Genomic DNA, 17,276 nt, shown 5'->3' on the forward strand with positions numbered 1-17,276 from the left:
GGCTGCTGCTTCGAGCGTGCCCTTTTCAGGGTCCCGCTCATCCTTGGACCCCCCGGGGTCTGAGGGGGAGGCTGAGATGGAGGGGATTGATACCTCCTCCCCGGGGTCGCCTGTAGAACGGGCGACCATGGATGAGTTGATTGTGTCTATAAAGGACACCTTACATACAGAGGATGAGCCCTGTCCTCCGGGCGTTGTGTCCTCGTTTGGGACGCACAGGACCCGCAAGTCTGCGCAGGTTTTTCCCTGCCAAGAGGAATTCCATGATCTTGTTGATGAAAAGTGGCGCACGTTAAAACGTCCATTCCTGGTACCTAGTCGGTTCACATTGCTTTATCCTTTTGCACCGGCTACGGAATCACGATGGTGTGTTCCTCCACAGGTAGATCACACTGTGGCCGTGTTGAACATGGCTACCTTGGTTCCTACTGAGGATCCCCCGGTTTTCCGGGATTCCACGGACCGGCGGTTGGAGTTTCTTGCTCGCCAGTCCTATACGGTGGCGGGTTCGTTGCTCAAACCCGTTTTCGCGTCTGTTCTGGTGGCTCAGGCGGTGACTGATTGGACTAAGGTGCTTAGGAGCAATCTCGTGTCTGATGGTGTTCCGCCTGCATGGCTGGATATGGTGGATCAGATCCACCAAGGAGTCAGGTACTTGTGTGATGCAGCCTTGGCTGAGGCCCCCTTAGTGGCTCGCCTCTCTAGTGTCGCGGTGCTTATTCGGCGACTGATTTGGCTGAAGAGCTGGTCGGCCGACCAGTCCTCAAGGAAATCTGTTGCTGATTTTCCCTATACTGGCTCTCGCCTTTTTGGCGAGGCATTGGACGCCCTAGTGAAAGGCGTCACGGGGGGCAAGAGCACTATGCTGCCCCAGAACCCGAAGAACAAGCCTTTTCGAGGCAAGCGGGGTTCTGCGCCTAGATCCTGCCAAGGGTCCTTTCATGCCTTTCGGAACCAATCTAAGGGCAAGCCCTTCAAGGCCCAGGGCACCCGGAAGAAGCCCTGGGCGGGTAAGCAGGAGTCCGGCAATGCCGGCTCAGCGGGTCAATCCGCCTCTGCCTTAAGGGGCGCCTTCACCCATTTCAGGGGTGGGGGGACGTTTGCGTGGTTTCCTCCAACCTTGGCTGGTCCGGATATCGGACAGGTGGGTTCAGGACATCGTTCGATCAGTTTTCAAGATCTAATTCCTTTCCCGGCCGGCGGACAGATTCTCTCCCTCCAATCTCCATCTGCTTCCGGGGCGTCTGCAGGACTTACGTCACGCGGCGCAGGACCTGCTTGCTCAGGGGGTGTTTGTCCCGGTGCCTCATCGGGACAGGTTTCGGGGGTTTTATTCGAATCTGTTCTCTGTGCCCGGGACGGAGGGCAAAGTACGTCCTATTCTGGACCTGAAAGCACTGAACTGCTTCGTGCGTGTTCGGAAGTGTCGAATGGAGTCTCTCCGTTTGGTGGTGGCCTCTTTGAGTCCAGGAGTATTCCTGGCTTTGATAGATCTGAAAGATGCGTACCTGCACATCCCCACCTTCGAGTGTCATCAGCGGTACCTTCGGTTTGCTTTCGCAGAGGACCACTGCCACTTTGTGGCGTTACCCTTCGGTCTCGCTTCGGCGCCAAGGGTGTTTGCCAAAGTGTTGGTGCCGGTTCTGGGCCTGCTGAGGGCCCAGGGCATTGCGGTCCTGGGTACCTGGACGATCTGCTTCTGAGATCACATGCCAGCCAGGACCTTGTGCGCGATCTGTCCGTCACGGTACAGGCGCTCCAGGAGTCCGGATGGAGCATCACCGTTCAAACTTCGGTGTTGTCTCCGTCGCTTCGCCTTCCCTACCTGGGAATGGTTCTGGGCTCTGCTCAGGCAACGGTGTTCTTGCCGGAGGACAAGCTCCGGACTTTGCGGGACGAGCTAAGGTCCCTCAGAGACAACCCATCCTCATCACTCAGGACCTGTATGCGTGGCCTGGGGTTGGTGGTATCGGCCTTCGAGGCGATACCCTTTGCTTGGTTCCACACGTGGGCTCGCCAAGCGGAGATCCTGGACAGGTGGGACAGACTGTCTCAGTCCTTGGATCTGGATGTCTCCTTGTGTCGTCAGACCAGATGGACTCTTCTGTGGTGGCTCCGGTCCCCGTCAGTGGCGGAAGGCAAGTCCTTCCGTCCGTTGGTGTGGACGGCGGTTACCACGGACGCCAGCCTGTCGGGCTGGGGTGAAGTACTGGGCACACTGTCTGCCCAGGGCACTTGGTCGGTGGAGGGGTCCTCCATCCCGATGTGTACTGGAGTTACGAGCGATCAAACTCTGTCTCTTCCAGTGGTCGGACCGTCTCTGGGGTCTGCCTGTCCGCGTACAGACGGACAATACTACAGCGGTGGCTTACGTCAACCACCAGGGAGGCACCAGGAGTGCTCGAGCGGCCCGGGAGGTGACCGGCATTCTGTCTTGGGCCGAGACTTATGTCCCGGCGCTCTCTGCTGTTCAGATGCTGTGTGCGAGGTGGGGATCCACGGACGTGGATCTTTTCGTATCCCGGCTGTATCAAACGGTGGAAAGGTTCGTGGCAGGAACGCGCGATTCGTTGGCGGACGCCTCGGATGCGTTGGTGGTCCCTTGGCATCAGTATCGTCTGATGTACGCCTTTCCTCCGGTTCAGTTACTATCCCGGTTCCTCCGCAGATTGGTCTCGGAACCGCACATGGTGATTCTGGTGGCTCCGGACTGGCCTCGCCGGTCCTAGTACGCCGACGTTGTTCACCTGGCAGTGGCGCCTCCTTGGCGTCTGCCTCTGCGGGAAGATCTCCTGTCTCTAGGTCCGATCTTCCGTCCTGCTTTACAGTCGCTGGCTTTAACGGCCTGGCTGTTGAGACCCATGTCTTGAAGGACAAGGGTCTCTCCCCTGAGGTTATCCCTACCCTGATCAAGGCTAGGAACTCCTCTGCTGGTAAGATCTATTACCGTTCCTGGAAAGCCTATTTCGCCTGGTGTGAGTCCAGGGGGTTCTCCCCTCTTTCTTACTCGGTGTCGAGAATCTTGGCTTTCCTCCAGTCCGGAGTGGATCAGCGCCGGGCGCTGGCCACGACAATGGGCCAGGTGTCTGCACTGGCTGTCCTTTTCCAACGCCCTGTGGCGTCTCATTCCTTGATTCGCACCTTCATTCAAGGTGTGCGACTTTGGCTCCTCCCAGGAAGAAGCCTTTACCTCCATGGGACTTGAACTTGGTTCTGTCCGTGTTACAGCGTGCTCCCTTTGAAAACATCAGGGAGATATCGTTGCCTCTGCTGTCAAAAGGTTGCTTTTCTGGTGGCGATCACTTCGGCTCGCGGAGTGTCGGAGCTGGCGGCGTTGTCTTGCCGCTCCCCTTGCTTGATAATTCACAAGGATAAGGTGGTTTTGCGACCACCCCCATCCTTCCTTCCCAAGGTGATCTCTGAATTCCACCTTAATGAGGACATTGTCCTGCCTTCGCTTTGTACGGAGCCTAAACATCCAAAGAAGATTGCCTTACATTCCTTGGATGTTGTCAGGGCAATCGGGGTTTAACTGTCTACGGAATCCTTTCGGAAGACGGATTCCCTATTTGCCTTTTCTGAGGGATCTCGGAAGGGCATGGCTGCGTCCGCAGCGACTATTGCCAAATGGATCAGACAGACCATTGAGCAGGCTTACGCCTTGAAGAAACGGGTTCCGCCCTTCCCTGTTAAGGCGCACTCTACCAGGTCTTTGAGTGCATCCTGGGCCTATTGGCATCGGGCCTCGGTGGCCCAGGTGTGCAAGGCAGCGACTTGGTCGTCGGTGCACACCTTTTCCAAATTCTACAAAGTAGATGTTCTGGCATCAGCTGATGCTTCTTTTGGCCGCAAAGTTCTCAGTGCGGCAGTGCCATGGTGGACCCTTGAATTTTTTTCTGGGTCCCTGGCTGTTGGCATTTGCTTTCCTGGGCTGTTGCTCCTGTTGAGCATTGTTTTTTCTGTTGCCCAGTTGGTTCTCTTACGGTGCATGTAAGATTCCTTTCTCTGATGTGGGTACTGCGTTGCCTTTTCTACGGTTGCGTCTCCCACCCCTCATGTCTATACTGCTTTGGGACATCCCAACAGTGATGACTTAGAAGAGGCTGCGACTGTCGGAGGACGTAAGAGAAAATGGAATTTTTGTAAAATCTTACCTGTAAAATTCCTTTCTCTGAGTCCTCCCACAGTCGCCGCCCCCGTCCCTCTTTTGGGGTTCTTATTACCTACTGCTATGCTACCAAACTGAGTTGGGAGTGGTGATGCAGGGGGGGTATTGACCAGATGGGACAACCCCCATGGGTGTGTATATGCTAATGCCTTTTGTCTTTGGACTAAGTCTATATGCCTAGCTATTCCTGCGGATGGGAAGTCAATACCCAACAGTGATGACTTAGAGGAGGCGGCGACTGTCGGAGGACTCAGAGAAAGGAATTTTACAGATAAGGTTTTACAAAAATTCATTTTTCTTCACTTTAGCACTTTTTTCCCCTGTATTTCAATGTGTTCATTTATAACACAATACTCGCATTTCTTCATTTCAGTTCATTTACTTTTGTCGCTACATACTTTTTCTTAAGTAATATACCAAACTTCTAAATATTCTTATCTGTGTCAGCTGTCGCCCCACCACAGCACAGAGATGCCCCTTTTTTTTTTTCAATTTTTTTTTTTACTAGTTTCCTACGAGGTCAGATGCTTTTTTTTTTTTTTTTTTTTTTTTTTTTTCAAGCTCTGCTAAAAAAAAAAAATAAAAAAAATTTCTAGTCTTGGCTTCATTTGTTTTCATCTGTGACTTCAATCAAGATTTCTCCCCATCACTGCTTTTTGAGCTGATTTCTATGTAGCAACTATCTGGATTGCTGATTTTGACAAGTGTCCACTTCCACTACGACCACCTAAGCAATCGGAAGCTGAAGTTCTCCCCTTCATAATCCTTCATAATAAAAAAAAAAAACAGTTAAAAACAGTCCAGTTAATAGATGACTTGCTTTAAAGTCCAATGAAGTAGTGAATTGAAAACCGTATCAACACCAGCTGAAGTGAACAAGTGGTTAGAGAACAGGTGCTTAGAAGCCGTTGCTGACCTGCGATCTAACAGCGGTGTGACGTCAACACCAGTAAATCCTTCCCGGCGCGTTTTTTTTTTTTTTTTAATTTAAAATATTTTTATTTTTTTTCCAACATATTGGATATATACAAAAATCTCTCTCAGATAATCTACATAGCGTACATCTTTCCAATCTTTTCACCCTAAAAAGAAAAAAAAAAAAAGACATATTTGCTAGTTGTGCATCTACTACTGTGACAAAACAAAAAACAAACATTGTGTGAAAGAAAACAGTATTCATATTTACACCAATTAATTTTCCATGTTTTTAAGCCATCTTTCATCTTTGTGAATTCAAAAGTGAATTATTTAAAACATATCCCGTCTTCCGTAAATTAACTCTAATAAAATGTGAATAAAAGTGAAAAAAAAAAAAAAAAAATTCAAAATTACACCACTTAAATTATTTCATATTTATAAGTCATCTTCCATATTTGTGTCCTAGTCATAAGTGAATTATTTAAAGCATATCCCGTGTTCCATTTAGTTTATATAAATCTAATAGCTTGTGACTTGAGTGGGAAAGAAAAACAATCAATAACAAAAAAAAAAAAAAAAAAAAACAAGGACATAGCCTCTTGCCCACGTAGTGCATCCATTGATTCGTCCCCTAAGGGCTTCCACTGATATACTGCGGTCTCTAAATCACAAACAAAAAAAAAGAAAAAGGGGGTCCGTCCCGGTTTCCCTCCCCTTCTGTGGGCGCACCCCCTCGTCCTATCCCCCTACCTGTGGCATCATCAATTTCATATCTCAATTTTTTTTCTGTAAATATTCCTCCGTACACGTGGAGTGCGACCATGGCTGCCAGCGTGTCCTTGATCGCTCTTCCGTGTTCGTGAGGGCAGCTGTTAACGTTTCCATTCGTTGTATTTCATTTGTTTTAGAAAACCATAGTTGTAATGTAGGGGGGCTCGTCTGTCTCCACATAGCCGGGATGCAGGCTTTTGCCGCATTTAACAGATGTATCAACAGTGAATTTCTGTACTTCCTGACTGAGCTCCTCGTACAATGTAAAAGGCACAATCCTGGGTCATCTTCCAACCTCGACCATTGTAAGTTTCCTAATTATCAGGGCAACCTCTTTCCAGAAGTCCCCTAATAAGGGGCATGTCCAAAAAATATTCATCATCGAACCACCTTCTCCACATCTCCAACATCTGTCAGGGCACTTTCCATCCATTTTGTGTAATATCGCCGGGACTCTGTACCATCTGGTGAGAAATCACTGTACGTTTCTGAGGTCCCCGCAAAGCTCGGGCCAACATAGCCCCGGGTTTATCGGAGAATTCATAGTAATGTCCACTTGGGGACACTAGATTTCATGCTGATCTCTGAAAGAGTAGATTATTGAGCTCTTCCCTTGCTCTAGTTAGGGGCAAGTGATGTTCTATTGCCACGGTCTGTTGGTGTTGAGCTTAAGGATGAAATCCGGATAACTCGGATACCTCTCTCTCTTGCTCCCGTTTGCGTCTCGAACCCATCCGCATCAATACCCCCCGGATGACACATTTATGGGCCTCCCAGATAACCGAGGGGGGAGACTAGATTATCCGTGTTCTCAGAGAAAAACCTCAATAATTCAGTTTCTACTTCTACCCGAGCCTCAGGAGACTGTAATAGGGATTCATTCAATCTCCACGTCGGCGGTTTCGGTGGCCCAGAGTCCAGGTCGATTGAAATATGGATAGAAGAATGATCCGACATGGACAAGGAATCAATCTGTGATGAAGAAACCATAGGAGGATCTCCTTGGGAGATCAAGAAACGGTCTATTCTTGAGTATGAATTATGAGTTGTGGAGAAATACGTGTAATCTTTCTCACCTGGATGCATGATTCGCCATGGGTCAATCAGGTTTGAGGAGGGAGAGTTCCCTTTTGAGTCTATTCAGCCGTGCGTATGAGAGATTTGACGAACCTCAGGAAGTGTCAATAAGGGGTTCTGGAGCGAAATTAAAATCTCCACCTACAATAAGAGAACCCTCACGAAAATCCAAAATCATTGGCGTTAACAACTGTAAAAATGATAAATGGTTGGTATTAGGGAGATATACATTCACAAGAGTCGCTGTATTATTTCCCACAGTTCCCTTTACCAGCACTGATCTTCCCTGGGGATCTGCTCTCATTTCCACGAAAGTCCAAGGGACATCTTTAGCTACAATAATGCTAACCCCCTTGGTCTTTGGTATAGGAGAGGGAGCATGGTAAGCCCATGGGAAATTCCTGTTAAATAATTTGAGCACTGAATCAATCTTGAAATATGTTTCTTGGAAAAAGGCTATCTGAGTATGACTTCGCCTAATATCAGAAAGTAAACGTGAACGTTTTTCTGGAGTAGATAAACCCCTTACATTTAACGAGATCAATTTGATACGGGCCATTCTGGCCCTAATGCTCATCGCCATCCTTCAACCAAGGGTGTTGCCAAGGATCCCTCGGGCAACCCACTCACAAAGAAAGGGAAAAGGGGAGGGAAACCACGGACTCAGACCCACCTATCCAGACCCAGGAAAGAGAAAAAAAAAACACCCAAGTATATCAGTGTATTTAACTACGTATAGTTAAACTCAACCGTGTGCAACTTGGCGCGTCCTATTGCAGAGGAGTGGTGAAAAGGCACCACAATGAGGAGGAAATTAACAAAATAATTAGTGACCCTTGGGCATCCGCCCTATTTGAAAAAATTAACTATATAAATAGACAGGGGGAGGGGAGTATATTTAGGAGAAAAATCTTCCGCATCCTAGAATCTCACAGTAAATGCAAACAGAACAGAGCTAAATCTATATACTTCTATAATCTCTCCTATAGTCTCCTTTATAACATCCTCCCTCTTCCCCCATATCTATTTGTTTGAGGCATCCCTCTCTCACTTAAATAGACCCATTACCCATAAGCCACCCACTTCCCACCAGAGACCCCTTCTCATCCTACTTTCAAATATTTTATTTTGAGTACAATAAAAGCAATACAAACTGTCAAATGCAGCCACTAGCAATCATCAATGAAACAAGAGATCGATCTGAACAATGTATAATAACAATGAAGCACACGGAAGAGCATTTACTGGCCAACTAAGAACGACGACCAAAGAAAAGGCCCATTACGTGTGCTAATAAACCGGAACCAGTGATGGAGAGACTTCCCCAGATCCCCCCGGGAGCCAAGCGGAATCTTGTGGGGAGGAGGGGTGAACATAAAGCAAATCGGTGAGGGAAACCCTGGCCCCAAGCACCCAGGAGGGTTGCGACACATTTGGGGACCAGGCCTCTCACCAAGACATAACAGGGCTCTCAGCAGAAGAAACCCTTAGCAGGAACGGAGGCAGGTGCAATGGGAAAAAGGCTCCACAAGGAGGAGTGGGGGAAGCCCCAATCCTAAAAGCAATAAATAAAAAAGGAAAATAAAATGCAAAAATCAGACGAAATGAGTAGAAAGTTTGGGGTAAGAGAGACAGCAGTAAGGAAGAAGGGATGAGTAAGCAGGACGAGGATGAAGGAAGGGAGGTAGAGTCACCGGGGGTACAGTAGGTGTGGTAGGTAAGTCAGGGAAGTCTACAAGGTTATATGCAGGTATTGAGCCCATGGATCCCAAACAGCTTCAAACTTAGCTAATCGGTCCTGGAAGATTGCCACCATTTTTTCCTGGGCCATGATCCAAGAGATCTTCTGTTTAGCAGCGGTAAGGGAAACCGAAGGTTGTTTCCAGGACTTACCCAACGTGAGCTTCGCGCCCAGGAGCATAAAAAACAATAGGGTGGACAAGCTCTTAGGATACGTCCGTGGGAAGTCATGGAAGAAGGTGACATGAGGTGTTTGGGGGACCTGTAGGTTCGTGACTTGTCGAAGCAGGTGGAAAAATTTATTCCAAAACGAACGGATTCTAGGGCATGTCCACCAAATGTGAATGAAGGACCCCTGGAGTTCACAACCCCTGAAACACAAGGGTGATGTGCCAGGGAACATAAGTGCCAGACGGGTCGGTACCAAATACCACAGAGTCAAAATTTTAACGTTTGCCTCAATGAGAGTTGTGTTAATGACTCCTTTGAAGGATCTATGAAACATACGGTGCCATTCGTCTAGCGAGTAAGCTGTCTGTAAATCACTTTCCCATTTGAGGCATAAGCTGGCTTATCTAAGGGATCCATCAGGGCTGCGTATATGGTTGATATGCCCCCCCCCTCGGCTCCGATGATTTAGAACACCACCGCTCATAGGATGTCAATCTTGGAGGTACCTGTTTGTCTGACCACATTGCATGCAGAAAATGGGAAATTTGAAAAAAACGGAACCTTTCGGATGCCGGCATCTCAAGTTTAATGCAATGGGAGAGAGAGAGTGGGCCGGAGGGCTATAGGAAATGTCCTATGCGGTACAGACCTTTGTTTGTCCACCAGTGAAAAGCTTTGACGTCATGCCCAGGCAAGAATTGGGGATGATGGAATAAATGAGTTAACGGCCTCATGGGTGAGACCAGACTAGGGAGTCGATAGAGCTGTCTACATAGGCTGATAGAGTGTGATAGGGTGGGTTCCAAGATCGCAGGTTGGAGCTTAGGTGGGCACCAGGCGACATAGTCCAGTGTGTAAGTAGGGACAGCCTGCCTCTCAATGTGAACCCAGTCGGGTTTCGGACCGCGGGTATAGATCACAGAAAACTGGGCATGCTGAGCTGCCTGATATTTCCACAGATTGGGCAAGGCCAATCCGCCTTGTTTCCTTTGTCGGAACAGTACCGAGCGCGAGCATCGGTAACCCTTCTTGCCCCAAACGAATTTCACTACACTGGATTGTAAGGCGTTCAGATGGCTTTTACGAAGAGGGATGGGCAGGGAACTAAAGAAATACAGCAGCCTCGGTAGCAGGGTCATTTTGACCGAGTTTATCCTGCCCAGCCAGGAGAGGTTGTGAAAATCCCAGTATGACATGTCAGCCTTCAACTTTCTGAACAAGGGGGGTAATTAGTCTGGTACAAAGTGGTGATGGACCGGGTAAGGTGCACTCCCAAGTAGGGGAGCGAGGCATGACACCAGAGAAATGGAAAGGAAGGTTTTAGAGCCTCGCGAGTAGGTATGGGAACCTTGATGTTGAGAGCCATGGATTTGGAGAAATTCACGGTGAGGCCAGAGGCAAGGGAGAACGTCTGGGGCAAGCGCATAACGCAGGGGAGCGAAACAGGGGATGTCAGGAAGAGTAGGACATCATCTGCAAAAAGAGCGCATTTGTGCTCTGTCTGACCACAGCAAACGCCATGAATGTCCGGGTGGTGGCGGATCGCAATCGCCAGGGATTCTATGGCAATCGCAAATATAAGGGGTGATAGGGGGCATCCCTGTCACGTGCCCCTCCTAATGGGGATAGAAGCAGAGTAGTGTCCCAGCAACCGAACCTGGGTAGAGGGTAGCGAATAGAGGACTCGCAAGATATTGAGGAATTTGGTGCCAAAACTCCACCTCTGGAGGGTCTCAAAGAGATAAGGCCAAGAGAGGGAGTCAAACGCCTTATGGAAGTCGAGAGAAAGGAGTAAAGTATCTTGGTGAGGGCCACCATCCCATCTGGAGTTGGTCAAAGAAATAAGGTCTAAAGCTCTCCTAATTTGGTCGGATCCCTGTCTCCCAGGGATAAAACCCGATTGGTCTTTGTGGACATATGTACTGATGAAGCTGGATAGCCTGTTAGCGAGGACCTTCGTCAATATTTTAAGGTCCACATTAATGAGAGAGATGGGTCTGTAGTTGCTAACATCACTGTGGTCCTTGCCCGGTTTGGGGATGACGAAATGTACGCTGAATTTAAGACCATCTCAATAGGCTCCCCCTTTCGCAGCTCGTTGTAGAATCTACAGAGGTGAGGGGCTAAAGTAAGCCCGAAAGTCTTATAATAGAGCGAGGAGAATCCATCGGGCCCAGGGGTGGACCCCGTCTTCAAGTGCTTAATTACGAACAGGACTTCCGAATTGGAAATAGGGTCCTCCAAAATATCCCTATGCTCTCGACTGAGACAAGGGAGTGAAAGCCCATATAGGAAGGACTGCGTTTCCCGGGAGGGGGATCGGGATTGAAAATCGTATAGTTTTGAATGAAAGGATTCCAAAGCCTGCTGGGGATTTTGGGAGAGTGTGCCCCGAGACGTTCTAATTTTGGGAATTCTGTGCGAACGCTGTCTGGGGGTCAATTTAACCGCGAGTCTGGGGCCAATTTTGTCGGTGGAAGCATAAAATTTTGCTCCCGACCAACGGAGTTGTTTCTCTGCCTCAGTCGTTAATGCAAGATTTAATTGAAGTCTGGAATCCTCCAGGCGAGCTTTTGAAGTCGGGGTAGGGTTCCGTTTGTGGTCCTTACTAAGCGCGAGAAAGTCAGATTCCAGTTTAAGTAGATCCGCTCGCCTCTCACGCTTAAGGTTGGTGAAAAGTTGAATCAGCTTCCCCCGGATAACCGCCTTGTGAGCAGCCCAGATAGTCTCGGGGGAGACTTCCGGGGTGACATTGGATGAGAAGTACTCCTCAAGTGCTTTAGATATAATTGTGCAGTTAGTCGGATTGCTTAAAAGCGCCTCATTAAGCCGCCACCGAAACGTACCGTCAAATGCGGGAGAGCGGTTCAGCAATAAGACAACCATGGCATGGTCAGAGATAGGCGAGTCCTTAATGAACGAAGTAAGCGTGTACGGGACCGCCCGCGTAGAAATAAAAATATGATCTATCCTTGATAGGAGGTTGTGTGGGACCGAGAAATGAGTGTAGTCTTTGGCGTGGGGATTATGTTCCCGCCAAATGTCCACCAACCCACCCGAGAAGAGTAGTTTAGCTACCCTGGTACTCAGCCGGGGAGGGCGGCAAAGAGAGGGGTTACCCGGGTGGGATTTGTCCAGACTTTGATCCAAGGCTACATTAGAGTCCCCCCCACCCATGATTAATGTGCCTTCTGCCTGGGGAATGACGTGGGTGGATTAGTGGCGAAAAAATAGATCTTGCCGTTTATTCGGGGCGTAATAAGATAGGAGAGAGTATTTTAGTCCCCCCAGCAAACCTATGAGCAATAAATATCTCCCCTCCTGATCCTCTACTTTCCGGGTAAGTTCAAAGTGAACATGGCGCCCAAAAAATATCGCAACTCCTCTGGTTTTATCTGTAGCGTTGGCCAAATAAAATTGAGGGTATTTAGGGTGAACAAACAAAGGTCTGTAAGATGCCGGGAAGTGAGTCTCCTGAGTGAATGCAATGTCAATGTGGTGAGAGTGGTACAGATTGAAAAGCTTGCGTCTCTTCGACGGGGAATTAATCCCTTGGACATTGTGAGAGGCAATCTTCCAAGGACGGGAGGCGGTATTCGGTGTCGTCATCGATTCAGCAGAACAAGAGGAGCTGAGGGTGGAGCAAAGCAACAAGTCCAGAGTCGTTCAAGGCGGGCAGCGAAGTTCAAACATGGTGACAGTCCAGGAAGATGTAAACCCTGTAGGGAAAAATTAGAGAGACCCCCGGTGACCTGAGGGGGGGGGGGGGGGGGAGAAGGGAAGGAAAGGGGAGAGAGAAGAAGAAACAAAATGAGAAGAGAAAACAAGCACACATACTTTAACATTAGCCAACATTCATTGAAAGAAAAAATCCCCACCCGATTCAGGAGAGGTAGGCCAGATCCCACCAACCCCTGAAACCCATAGATGTCTTCGAGGAGCGAAGGCATCAGCTCCACTCTACGTGGGGAAAAAAGTCCCAGGAAGAGACAGGGTGAGGCGCAGCAGGAATCCCGCTGTGGCCAGACACCCCAAGGAAGAGGAAAAAGGCAAAAGATAAAAATACACATTTCAGAAAAGTTTAAACAGCCAAAGGTTACCACCTGAAAGGTCCAATGGCAATTACTGACAATGGGGGCGTAGCCCCCCACTGTGTAAGCATAGCAATACAATTTCATATAAAAAAAAAAAAAACAGTATTAGAATGTGTCCAACACCCTTGAGCAACAAAACAAAAACAATACTGACCCCAAAAAAGGGGGGGGGGGGGTCATATGTAAGGATAGTTAATGTAGGAAAGTAACCGTGGGGCCTAGCCCCTCACAGGTAAGAAATCAGGAGCGAGTCCTGCAAGGAAAAAGTGGAGAGACAACCCGGATGTGGAGAATATCTAGGGAGGTTTAGCGTCCTTGGCCCTCTTGAACTGCTGCTTCTGCCAAGCTGGAACCAGGGGGCTCTGAGGAGATGGGCGTTTAAAGGAGCCGGAGCTTCTGTTAGGAGCGGAGGAGTTGGGGTCTTGAGTGATGAGGCCGAGCTTTAGGAGGAGCTGTTCGCCATCCGGAAGAGCCGAGAAGCTGTAGGTACGTTGTTGGTGAAGAAAAGTAAGACGGAAGGGAAAGGACCACCAATATTTGATTGCCTTCTGTTGCAAAACTTGAAGGAGTGGTTTGAGGGATCGCCTTTTCTGAATAGTAGTAGGCGACAAATCCGCGAATATTTGGATAGTGTGGCCTTGGATAGACAGATGGTCGGAGCGGCGTGCAATCCTCATGACCGCCTCTTTTACTTTAAAAAAGTTCGGCTTAACAATAATGTCCCTTGGGGAACCGTCAGGGAGAGGGGCTCTCAGGGCTCTATGAGCTCTATCCAGTTCCAGGCGGTGAGGCGGTATGTCAGGAATCAAGTCTCGGATGAAGGCGGTAACGGCATCATCAATATCTTTAACACTTTCAGGTAATCCCCTGATCCTAAAATTATATCTCCTGGAGCGATTCTCAAGCTCATCAATTTTTGATAAAGCAGTGTCCAGTTGATCATGTAAATCCTGCATCCTGGCTGAGTTTTGGTTGACTTTAAGGACAGTCTGGTCCGATTTCAGTTCAATAGCCTCCAGTCTGGATTCCAGGTTCTGGAGATCATTGTGGATGGCAGAAGTTATTTGGGAAGCAGTCTGTGCCAGGCCCTGTGTGAGCATCTGGTAAAAGGTAGCCATATGATAGGAAAAATCCTGCTGCTGAGGATGAGGGAGAGGCAGGGTGCTCTGTGACAGGGGCTGAACAGCAGGGTAGGCCGCAGCCGGGGACTGAGTTAGTTCCCCAAGGGTCCTCTCCAGGAGTGAGACTGTGGAGGCAGGGGGGTGGTCGGGCAGTCATCCACTGACCTGTGTGGCGTGGTGGGTGTTGGATCATCCGAAAGGTCTTCCTGATCCTCCGGTCCCGCGCTATGAGGAGAAGCGGCCGCCATCTTGGGGCTGGCAGGGCGGGAGGCCTCCGAAAAGAAAAGCACTGTCGAGAGAGGTCCCTACGGACCTGGGAACCGGACATCGGGGGTCCCTGGAGGTGTCGCGGGTGTTCCGGAGCTGATCGGTGCCCAGAGGAAGCAGGTACGTGCTGGTGAGCGCTGCGGGGCTGTCAGTCAGCACACAGCGGGACGGAGCTCCCTGATCAAGCGGCCATATAGGGAGCTGCCGCGCATGCGCCCTCCCCTCTAGAAGGGGATAAGGATCCTTCTAGGGCTAAACTCTAAAGAAGCGCACATTGTCCGTTTTCTATAGGAGCAGCGGGTTCCTGTGTAACGCCATGAGTGGGTAGTCTGACGTAATGTCCCTTTGGATATTGTTGTCTTTGCGGCGATACCCCCAGGAAGTTATGCTGCCCTTGGATCCCCAACCAGTCAGGGACCAATATGGGTTGGATTTCCAAAAAGGAAAATAGTCCAGGTAATTGATTTGGCCCACGTAATGCATAGGAAGAGTCCCCCTTTAATACTATTAGATGAAAAAGGTGTTCCCGCATTACGTATTTCCTCTAATAATGGTTTCATAAGGGCTCTCATCTTTAAAGTATGACGAGACAAATCTGGAAGCAAGCGTATTGTAGATCCTTCAATTGTAGCCCACATCACTCAATCTCGGTGTGATAATGCACTCCTTGCAGTGGAGCAGGAGACGGCTCTAACTCCAGTCTCTGCATCTGATTCTAGCTGTAGCTATATTTCAGTTATGCAACCTGACAAAAGCAGAATTTTTTTTATCAGTCACAATTCCCCAAAAAATAACCGCTGTAATACAACCATCTTTTCCCAGGGCTCAAAAACGCCACTTTTCTCCTTCAGTTTCCCTCCCTGAGTCAGATCCTGATATGCCTGCCCTAGATAAGTCCAATTACAGAAAGGAATGAAAAGAAAAAACATTGAGGTAGTATTGGAGGAAGCTGTGGAAAACTTTTCTTCCCCAAATGGCTGTTACATTGAAGAGAGAGCTTCATACAACATGCTCACTGACGTTTGTATAAGCCCTGGCATGATTCAGCTTGATTTTCCTCCATCTTATCATGCCTCTTTGGGTAATGAGACCTGCAAAACCTTTAAAGACATTCCCTTCCCTATCCAATTGTCCCTTTGTTCCCTTCCACCAGTCTAGGGTTGGGGTATAACTTTCATCCCTGCACACCATTGTAGGCATAGCTCTTGTGCACCCTACCCCCTTTTTTTCATTTAGGGAGTGTAAGGTTTGGATATTTGCATGCAGACTGGCTAGTCTACCCTCATGGTCCTGTTTTTGTCCAAGTTTTTCCTCAGGTCTGTTAATGGCGTCAAATTGTTGGTTTATATCTAACCAGATAGTTATATTTTCCACCTGTTATGGTGGGTTTTCAAATTCTCACTAGTTCATGTTCAGTGTTCCTTCGAGTGGATTCCTGTTGGGGGGGGGGCTTCACAACTGGTTCAGGTTCGGACGTTGGTCCTTCAGGTAGTTCTGAGTTGCATACAGCTCCCTGTCCTTTCTCATGGGCCTGCCATTGGCTGCTGCTCACCCCTCTGTTGTACAGCCTAATGTTTCTGAATTCCTGTATCCTTTAATGGATGAGAAAGAAAACAATCATGTATTCATGGCTCTCTGCATTTTAGTCAGACACTAAAAGCATTCAGCAAGGAAAGTCCGAGAACTAATCTGCATATAGTCATGTACTCAGAACGCTAAAGCATAAGGATCAACATCACAGCTATATAGATACAGGAGAGATGTGGACTTTTTAGGCACACATGTAAAATCTAAAAAGGTATCTAAAAAGGCCATATAAAATAAAACTGGTGTAATTGAATAGCTGACCAAACCAAAAACTAACACTAACTGGGGTCAACTGGCATCCCAGAGCCCAATAGTGGTAGCCGATACGGTTGGACTTGGTCAGTATCAATAATAGAAGCTCGACATGTTTTGCGATATTTTGCTTCTTCAGGAGCTCATAATAGTCTAGATGGATAAATAAAACAACAATAAGTACATTTCATAACCTATTTAAACAGTTTTTACTAATAAATAAACCGAAAATAGAAATACTGTGATCTAGGTCCAAACAGGTAACCACATCACAGCTAGGCAACTAGCATTTGCAGTAGGTCAGCTTTAGCCTACCCTATAGTTTTCATTACCGATTTTTCCATGTAGGATATATTTATAGATATTACCCTTGAATTATCAGGGCAGGTCTGTGGGAACTGGATACAAGAATCAGGCTGTCCCTTTCTTTTTTCACTGTGTTGAACTGGAGCAGACTAGTTTAGTGCCTGAGCAATAAAAAAAAAATTTTTTTAGCACTAAGCAAGTTTTGCAATGCTAAAGCGCAATGCTGCAACATCATTATGATTTCTAGTCAGGAGGTGGGCAGAGTTTCATCTTGCTTTGTCTGAAAATACTGTATTTGTGTGTTGTGTTGGTGTAACTAATCGAGTGATTGTCGTGTTGCAGTCTTGTCTGTTACTCATTTTGTGTGTGTTTAGCCACTATTTCCCTTGTGTGTATATTGGCTCTCCTTTGCTCAATCACTGGATCTTTGGTTTTCAGGATATCGATTTCTGGCTAACTAGCCCCTTGGCCCCAGCGCAGGCACAGGTTGGTAGATTGGCAAGGCAGTAAGTACCTTTAGTTAAATTTAAAACAAAAAAGTGCACCTTTTGTGATTAAAAACCATCACTTTTGATCCTCAGACTTGTGTGATCTTTTGAGAGGAATTTGCTGTAATAAATTAATATTTTCTACAGTGTAGAAACACTTTAGATTTAGCTGTGGCTGGGAGCGCATGCTCTTCATGAAATGTGTATTTTGCAGCGGCCAGGTCATGTCATACCGCCTCTGCGTCCCACAGTGCAGTATGGTATATCTGTACTGGCTTCTGATGCGGCTACACTGCATTGTCATTTGAATCCCGAA

At 48.0% G+C, this 17,276-nt stretch overlaps 1 protein-coding gene across 2 annotated transcripts in view; it reads left to right on the plus strand.

Annotated features, from left to right (window-relative positions):
• The window catches only part of AP3D1 (adaptor related protein complex 3 subunit delta 1), a 317,903-nt gene that overhangs the window by 208,871 nt on the left and 91,756 nt on the right, over positions 1-17,276 (plus strand). Inside the window, exon 24 of one of the 2 annotated variants that reach the window (XM_082247309.1) lies at positions 16,911-16,958. The exons of the other annotated variant lie outside the window; for it this stretch is intronic. Coding sequence (XP_082103435.1) covers positions 16,911-16,958 — 48 coding nt within the window. The remainder of the gene's footprint in view (positions 1-16,910; positions 16,959-17,276) is intronic. 2 annotated transcript variants of the gene reach the window in all.

This window comes from Pelophylax lessonae (assembly GCF_965119305.1).
Source record: "Pelophylax lessonae genome assembly, chromosome: 1".
Lineage (NCBI taxonomy): Eukaryota > Metazoa > Chordata > Amphibia > Anura > Ranidae > Pelophylax > Pelophylax lessonae.